Genomic DNA, 9,083 nt, shown 5'->3' on the forward strand with positions numbered 1-9,083 from the left:
CTGAAAGCAGCCCAGACAATAAATGGGCAGCTCCAGCTGGTGGCCTGAAAGAGACACTGAAATCCTACACTGTTTTTTTTCTCTTATGATAGAATTGACTTTGGCATACACTTCTGGCGTGACTCTGGTTTTTAAGAAAATGTCCATTTGGGATGTCAAGGACCACTCTGGCACTGCAGAGAGTTGGGTAACGCAGGGAGGTCTGGACCAGGGACAACTCCAGGGTCTGCTAGAGTGAGAAGGCTAGCTTCGGAGAAGCCCATTGTGGGACACCATCTTCCACCCCAGGAGAGCTTCTGGATGAGTGTTAAGTCTTCCCTGGGCAAACTCAAGAAGATCCTGGTCCACACAAACAGGTGGGGGGTGGGAGAGATGTCTGCCCTGATCCTGGGCCTTTAGACCGTCCAAAGATTATGCTGGTCAGACAACAACAACAAAACACACCCCGAGTGAGTTTGACAATACTTGTCTCAGATCCTCTTAACCGCACTTGTATGTTTCATCTCAGGTTCCACTCCTTCAAAACTCTACCTTCCAACGCTCTAGCTTAAAAACTCTGCTTTTCCAGTCTTGCTTGTAGGTCCCCCTTGAACATGGTTTGTATTCATTAGCTTTTTCTTCCTATTTCTTGGGATAACACCCAGCCAGATTCCGTCCTAAATGCCGCATCCCCCCACCCCGAGAACATTAGTTTCTTTGCCAATGCTCTGTCCAGGCTTGTCAGGAGCAAGCCACTGTGGGTGGTGCAGCAGAGTGAGGATATACCAGGAGGGAGCAAAGGCGTTTGCAGGTGGGGAAGTGATGACGGTGAATGAAAGAGATGCTGTCACCACTCTCCAGTCTCTCCTGAGGTGAGAGAGACTGAGCAGCTTCCACTCAAGGGACTTGAGGGCGACAGACCACCAGGAGGACCAGAGTTCAATTAAGGAATATGGTGACAGGGTATTATGCAGGGACTTTGATGATATAGGCTAGTTTGTTTAGGACCTCGTGGAATATCCAGTTGGCATGTTGGAGGGTCTTAAAGATCAACAGTGGGAAGAGGCACAGTGTAGTATGGGCATGAGGGTAAAGATGGGAACAGATGACCGGAGAGTCTTGGGTTTAGGACGAACAGCAGAAGAAAACAGAAGGAGAGGCTTGGCCTGAAGAGGTGGGCAGCCCCTGGTGAAAAGTTAACTTCAGCAGTAGGTTATGTAATCTTGGAAGCCTCGGTCTCCAGGGTCAGGACCGGAGACAGATTAAGTACAAGGGGAGACCAATCTCCCGGAAGGTTTTGCTCAAGTGATTGGGAGAGACTGCTGGGTATTCCTCCAGACACCCATCTTATAATGGGTCAATCGGCACTGTGTACGGCCTCTGAGGAATGCTCCCTCATTGCGCTGTAGAGAAGAGGAAGAGAAATTTCGAGGGCCAGAGGCAAGATAAATTTTATCCCCTCTATATATCCATATAGTGAAAAATTATTTCATCCAAGAAATGCAGTATTTCACCTTTAGGTCATTTCACCCTTAGCAGAATAGAGGCTGGTGAATGTATCTGTACGGTTACTTGCCTAAGCAAACGAGTTCGAGGTCTCCAAGGGAACTGGCCTCCATCTGTCGTTTCTTGTATTTTAAAGGGGAAATCAATGACGGGTGGACTGAGCTCTCTCTCATCCTTGAAGACAAAGCCCAAGTATTCCCATTCCAGCATTTTGCTCTCAGGTTTTCTTTTCTAGAAGAGTTCAAGACCTTTTGGTTTTAGCTTGATTTTTTAATCTTACCTCTCAATTTTTTTTTTTTTTTTTTAGTGATGAAATCCCTTCTTCAAGCATAGTTTATACAGAACCACAACACATGAAGCAGAAAAAACTCAGAATTTTATTACCAGCATGTATTTATTTTATAACTTCACATTTATAACGCTTTACTTTGCATACTCTGACTACATGAGAACAACAAGGCCATTTTCGTGACTACAAAAAACACATGAAATCAGGGTGTACAGGATGACAGTTGTGTCACTTTGGTTGAACAGTACTGAAGAATATAACTTAGATCAATGACCACAAATGGAACCTCTTTAAAGAAAATGTTTTTCTTACAATCTCAGGGTATTCTTCAGTTAAAATTATTCACGATCGGAAAGAAGTTATTTCTTATAATCACTAACAATAGTCAACAATGGCTGGAAAATTTATCACAAAGATAACAGACAACAAGGGCTCAAACTTACCACAAGAGCCAAAACGGTGTCTAATGCAATGTTGTCACAACCTCACAGGCAGATTACATATTTACTTGTTACTGCAGGACTGTTAGAAAAGGAAGAGAGCATGCATTGGCCAGACAGTAAGCATTGTGAAAATAATAAAAAGAGTCTCGATGTACTGAGGGCTTTCTATGTTCCAGACATCACACTAAGTGCTTAAAAGCATTATGTCATTTGATCTTAGCAACAACCCTATTCTATTGTCCTCCCATTTTTCTGATGAAGAAACTGATATTTCAAGAAGTTAAGCCACTTGTTTATTGTACATACAAAGCTATCATGATGCTATACATCAGTTGTGTTGGAGCCTTGCCTAGCATTTAACTGAATGATGCTCATTTATGCTTGAAGCGCACTTGACGTCACAGGACATGCGCGGGCCTGATTCAAACACCTCTGACATGCTATGGCTTCCTTAATCTATGAAGAATTAAAGTAAGCTTGGATGTGTGCTCACATATCGCCAAGGGAACCTTTCTTCCAAGGTCTGTACAAAATGAGTCAATCTGAAAACAAAAGCGAGCCTGTTGGTAAATGCCAGTGTGTTAAAATTCGGATATCAACACGCTTGTGTCTGTTATTTATTAGAGATTTAAAGAGTTTAACATACATTTTCAAGATAGAACTGCTGAAAAATCCCTGCGGAACTACAAAACACAATTTGAAAACCGCGATCACAGTGGAGAGAGGATTAGCCAGTGTCAGAGAGGTCTGGACTTCCGTCTGGGCTCTGCCACCTGATAGCATTTTTATGTTGAGCAGACCATGTAACCCATCTGAGTTTTTTTCCCTTCTCTTTTAAAATGAGCATAATTATACCACACCGGGTGTGCTGTACACATAAAATGACATATGTGTAAAGTGCCCGGAACAGAGCAGGTCCTCAGTAACTGTGAGCTCTCTTCCTCTCCTCTTTGCCCTTTGTTGCCACTAAAACTCCTCCTCTCTATCCAGGCTGGCCTGAATCCAAACATGGCCTGCACAGCCCCATGCGCCGTCAGGCCATCCTGTGATGTCTACCCTTTCTTGAGGATGTCCCTCAACTGTGGACCTCTGTGTCCTCAGGGCCCAACACACTGCCTGGAACCATCTATCTGACACCCAGCAGAGAAGCGGGAAGTGCTTCCCAAGTAAGAAAAGAGAGAAACCTAAGATAGAGATGTCGTGCTTATTTGGCAACGACACCTCTCTTGGCTTCTATTGGCATCGTGAACTCGTTTACACGTAAGGTTATTTAGCTTTTCATGCTCGGAGGCTATGTCCTCCCTGAGAGCAGGGCCATGCTGGTAGGTTTATGACCGTTAGCTCTTTGAACACTGCCTCACGTGGCTTGGTACTCAGAGATGTGTACTCGGTACTCTTGCTGATGTGAGAAAGGAAAACACTTGATGATTCAAACAGCTTGGATTTTTACATAGATGACAAAAGATTTTTTTTTTCTCACATCATTTCTTTCTTTTGGTCTATTGGTGGGTATTTAAAGGAAACCTGGTTCAGATTCCTTTAGGCGTACTATCTCGTATTTGGAATTTAATTTTTTGTTTATTAATAATCTATGTAGGGTCCAAAAAACTCTCAGATATTTTTTTTCTTAGAAAGAAGAATCAAGACCGGGCTTGAATACCTTGATTTCAACTGCATAAATTAGAGAAAAAAAAACTGAAAAGGTCTTAGCCTGGTAGAATGGCTGTCTCTCCCCATGCCGGCTGTGGGTCCCCCTGTGAGTTGGGTTTTAGTCTCCGGCCCCGTTATCCCAGTGGCCATAGCCATCTCCATCTTCCGGCGTTTCAGTATTCTCATTTTCAAAAGCGGCTTCTTCCTCCTCTTCTTCGCGGATTACCTTCATTAAGTCCAGGAAGCTGGGAGGAGGCCCCTGGTCTCTCAGCTCCCTAAGCCTACACCAGAGGATCTCACTGAGGCTCGCCCCGGCCATGACCTGCTCCAAGCGGACCTGGTCCGCGCTGTTCCTCGGGATGGCCCGCTTCTCCACAGCTCTCCGCAGCAGGGTTTCTAACCGTAACACGTACGCTGAGACTTTCTCTCCTTCCTCCTGATAGGTCTTCAGGTATTTCACCTGGGAGGTCCTACGACTCTCCAGGCTTCCAAACACTTGCTTAAATGCTTCCAAACACTCTTCCACACTTATGGACGGATTGTCTGCCTGGATTATGTGCATGAGGTCCAGGGCAGGGCCGCGAAGGCTTTCCACCAACCATCTTTTCTTTTCTGCCTCTGCTACCGGCCACTCTTTGACTATCTCGGTGGCCTGTTCCAACCAGATTTCAAAGGGCTCTTCCTCTGGCGCGGGCACAGCGCTCCCCGAGAACACTCTCAGTTTCCGGTACCTCATGGGGAGCAAAGGCTGAGGGGTGTGTGCTATTGCCTGTCCCAGCAGATGGCCCAATAACTCCGGTGAGACACAGCGCATGGCCACTGGAGACACTCCCTCATGCCCAAGCGCTCGGAACATTCCCGAGACCGTCTGCCCCTCTTTCTCTAGAAAGAGGTTCAGTCTTTCAAGAAATTCAGTGTCCTGGTTAGGGGTCTTAAAGATCACTTTCCAGATGCCCCCCTTTCCCTGAACCTCGCTGGGGATCACGGAGACGTCGGTGTCCTCCAGAAGCTCTACCAACACAGCATTGGCATTCTCCTGCCTCCTGAATATTTTGCCAAGCACTCTATACCTGCCCAGAGACTTTAAAGTCTCCTGGAGGACCTCCTGAATCTCGGCTTCATTGCAGCCCACGGGTATCCCCATGATCATCAGTGATTTCTGATCATCCACACTCATGATCCTACACCAGTCCTCCAACAGGGCCAGCGCCATTGCCCCAGATACTGACTCGCTTGAACTCTATGGCTACAGATTCGTTTGTGGGGTAGATGGGCGTTGCCTTAGAATTGAGAATATCCTGGATGAACTTCTAAACTTATAACCCACCAGTGAACGGGTCCTAGGTCCTAGTTTTCTGTACCAATAACCCTTACTGCTCAGTGGCAAGAGCTCGGCACTTTCCGTGAGGTCTCCTGACCTGACCCAAGGTGGGTGGTTAGTATCTCAGTTGTGACAGGACCACGGCCTGTGGCTCTGCAGCCCAGTGGCTGCTGCTTCTCTCACGCAGTCACGTGGTGGGGCTGCCCCATCGGAAGCGTGTGCAAGAGCTGTTTTCACTGCCCTCTGGGTCTCTGCTGCCTCACCTCTCTCTAGCCAGTGGGGAGTCGCCTTCACTCTTGCACCCAGAACTCCTGGAGGGAAGTCTCCCAGCACAGTGGCTTGGGCTCCTAGGGAAACAAGGCTCAGTTTTACCACACAGCCCTCTCCTTCCCGGGAAACATCAGTACCTGGTTAGGGATGGAAGTGGGGGGTAGACCAGGGATTCTGCCTCACATTGTATTTGAGTCTTCTTTGCTTACAGTGACTTTTTCGTTCTCTTGGGGACCCTCCTGCAATCAGGCTTCCCCACCATATGCTCATCAGGCATGCCAATTAATGGAGCTCCAGTTGTGGACAGGACCAAGATCTGTCCCGCGTGAAGAATGAAATCAGGAGAAATGACTAGATACCTGTTTATGCATTCCAAAACGTTCCATGACAGCCACGGAGCTTATGTATTCTGCTTCTAGCACAGGAAGGTGTCACCCAACTCTGTACAATGGCGCGTCTGGGTGTCTCTCCAGCCAAGCCAAGCCGCCCTGTATAAATATAATAATAGTGTACTTTTATGACTCGATAATATCCAATGCGAAGACTGTTGATGCACTTATTCAAAAATATGACAATCCTTTACAGTTTAATTAAACCTACTAAACAATATTGAGTTGCTTCATTTCTTTGATTAAAAAATCCGATTAGGGGCTTCCCTGGTGGCTCAGTGGTTGAGAGTCCGCCTGCCGATGCAGGGGACACGGGTTCGTGCCCCGGTCCGGGAAGATCCCACATGCCGCGGAGCAGCTAGGCCCGTGAGCCATGGCCGCTGAGCCTGCGCGTCCGGAGCCTGTGCTCCGCAACGGGAGAGGCCACAGCAGTGAGAGGCCCATGTACCGCAAAAAAAAAAAAAATCTGATTAGGAAACACTCAAACTTTTAAAATCAATTTAATATAGGTTTAGAAATATAACTTATATAATATACTTTAATATAATAACATAGATACAAAAATTTAATACAGGTTTAACAATTTAAAAGAATCTCAGAGCCAAATAAACTTGGAGTTATGAATTAATTCTCTTTGGTTATGCCTGGCTATGCTTTGCAAATGCATAACTAGGGGTTTCTTTTGCTATAAATGTTAAGTTAGTAACATGATGCTTTCTTCATAGCATCTGAACTTGAATGGGTCATTTGAGGACAAAGAAAAAAAGAGGAGGCAAGTCTGTGTCCAGCCGGTGGAGACTGGGTAATGTAAAAAGGGAAGAGCGTCTATCTCCTGTTGCTGTCGTGGAGTGTGTGTTAAAGGGCTATGACCATTCTTCCCCTAAAAATCTCCATCAGTCCACATGGGGTCCATATGCCACAGACGCCAATCTGCAGCTACAGTGGCAGCTGCTGCAGGCACATTTCCCGAGTTCTTCTGGAAGGTTGAAAGGAGGGTGCATGCCAGAGGGCGGGGAGGGCAAAATGCTAGATAGCGTCCTCGCCCAGCAGCTCCAGGGATCTGAGTCCAGTGACACCTCCCTCCATGCCTCACGGTCCTCTTCTAATTTATGGGGGTGACCTTCCTCCCCATTATGAAATTTAGGGGAAACATGAGAAGTCATAAGGCATCAGATACCCAGGAAGAAACATCTCCAAGGTCTGCATAACTGTCACGCTGAAGTTAGGCTACCTTTGGGTGGCTTCTTCCTCCAAAGGCAATCTCTACCTGCAATGCAACCTTCAAATAAAAAGACGGCAAGCAAAACGTCCCTGATACACAATAAGGCCAGGATTGGAAATATTTGGATATGGGGGGAAAAATGAGAAAATCTTGTCTTTTCTCACATAAAGATAGGATAAGTTGGAAAAGGAACCAGACATTCAGGTGGAAGACCCCACTGGAACTGTTGGATCATTTAACTAGATAGTTACCTTGGACAAAGCATCTAAATCTCTTTCCTACCCTGGAACCCTAGAAAGTGGTTATAAGGAAGCACTCATGTCAGAGGGATGCTGGGAGTAGGAAATGATGTTAATTCGTGTGGAAGCCCTTTATTCAAATGCAAAGCACATCTGGTGCTAAGTCCCAGTGCCTGCCTTTGGTTCCCTCATCCCCCTGCATGCGGACATTCCTCTCTCCTTCCTCCTCTCCTTCGTATCCGTAGACTCCTGCCCACCTATCATGGTGGGCTTATCTTCAAGCTGGGATTGGTTGTCCTCCAAATTGAACTCCATTCGCCGAACTATCCCTCACAATTGTGGAGGAGGGCAAGGTGTCCGCATTTAATCCTGCCAGGGGCAAGGGAGGACAATGGTACAGAATATTTGGTTGCTCTGCCGGCGCGACGCTCCTGCGGTCAACAGTTTCCCAGCCCAAACCCGCCCTGGCTACTGAGCATGCCCAGAGCTCCTATTCGAGCCAGCCAAGGGATGTGCATCATTTCTGCGGGGTTTTGCCACTGTGGAGAGAGGGGCGGGGCTGTAATCCACCCTGGCCAGGGACTGAGACATGGAAAATACACGGGGATAGGAGTAAGCAAAGGAGGACCCTCAGAGGCCGTGTTACTGTCATACATCAAGATGCCTTCTGATGCCACCAACCCGGTGGCTGCGGCCGATCTACTCGCGCAGACACACCAAGTCCCCATACATCTTTCCCCTTCTCGGCCTCGCACAATTCAAGGCAGTCATCACCCCATCTCCTTTCCCTGCCCTGGACGCACGCGCACTAACGCCCCAGGCGCTCGGCTTCTGGCAACCTAGGAAACCCCGTGGCTCTGGCGCAGTCCTCTACAGGGGCGGTGGAACGAGGTGGGGCGCCCCGGGCGCCGAGAAGGGCTGGAGATTTGGGGAGTGGGCTTCAGTGTGTATCGTCCCCCCTTCTTTGGCGGGAGAGCGGGGCGGAAGATACCAAAGGAAGACATTCTGCTGGGCCCTGCTTGGCGTACTGGCACAATTACGGTAACCAGCGCCCTCGGGCAATATAGCGGGCCTGCGTCCTACCTCACTGTACACCTAAGGCGCCGTGCTGGGATGGAATTTGCAGACTTCACGCTTTGCTACACTTACACGGACCGCAGACCTAGGTCTCTCTCTCCATACCCACCCCCTCCGTATTTGCTACGCCCCTGTGTCTCTCCCCGCCATGCTGCGCGCCCCCCTACCACCGTGGGTGCAGTTAAGTGAGGACCTTGTTTCAATCTCTGCTCCCAGTAGCCCACCAAGGCCCGTGGTTAGACTGAAGCTTTGGTGTCCGCGCCTCGTATGGTCCCCACGTTGCCGCGCGGCCTGCGCCATGCCTCCCCCACCTTCAGCGCCGCCCCTTCCTCTGTTCCCCACGCCGGTGTCCTGGCGCCTGCCAGTGTGTGCCCCTTTCCCCATCCATCATCTCACAGCAGGGGTAAGAGGGAGGGAGCGCTCCCCACGGTGAACCCTCACCGCTGGCCCACCTCCGCAATGCGGTGGGGGAGAGGCGCCTGGGCCAGGCAGGTCTGGGAGCGGGGCGCGGGGGCCAGGCACTGCGCCCCACGATCTTCGCCCCCGCGTGCCCTGCCCCATACTCACCCTGGCGCCGACAGCGGTCAGCGGGCCCTCAGCCTCGCATCCATTAGCCGGTGGTCTGGCAGCTTCACTTCCGGAGCGCGGGGCTCTCGGCTGCGCGGCCCTCCCCTGCCTCCCCTGCCTCCCCGCCTCTG

At 49.1% G+C, this 9,083-nt stretch overlaps 1 protein-coding gene across 2 annotated transcripts; it reads right to left on the minus strand.

The window, feature by feature from the left end:
* Window positions 1-1,681: 1,681 nt before the first annotated feature.
* Window positions 1,682-9,056, minus strand: PNMA2 (PNMA family member 2). Of its 2 annotated transcripts, XM_024767718.1 has the most exons (3): window positions 8,953-9,056; window positions 5,818-5,946; window positions 1,682-5,535 (listed from the first exon to the last, which is right to left on the minus strand). In XM_024767718.1, the coding sequence occupies exon 3, from the start codon at window positions 5,078-5,080 to the stop codon at window positions 3,986-3,988; it is 1,095 nt and encodes a 364-aa protein (XP_024623486.1). In that variant the 5' UTR covers window positions 5,081-5,535; window positions 5,818-5,946; window positions 8,953-9,056; the 3' UTR covers window positions 1,682-3,985. The 2 variants fall into 2 exon arrangements, with proteins under 2 accessions (XP_024623486.1, XP_024623485.1); XM_024767717.1 differs by having other exon boundaries at window positions 1,682-5,946.
* Between the last annotated feature and the right edge of the window lie 27 nt (window positions 9,057-9,083).

The sequence above is a fragment of the Neophocaena asiaeorientalis genome, unplaced genomic scaffold (genome assembly GCF_003031525.2).
Source record: "Neophocaena asiaeorientalis asiaeorientalis breed wild unplaced genomic scaffold, Neophocaena_asiaeorientalis_V1.1 scaffold523, whole genome shotgun sequence".
NCBI classification, from domain to species: domain Eukaryota; kingdom Metazoa; phylum Chordata; class Mammalia; order Artiodactyla; family Phocoenidae; genus Neophocaena; species Neophocaena asiaeorientalis.

Bases quoted from the DNA above. Each gene is read 5' to 3' on its own strand.
- PNMA2 (XM_024767718.1), bottom strand. From the start codon at position 5,080: ATGGCGCTGGCCCTGTTGGAGGACTGGTGTAGGATCATGAGTGTGGAT.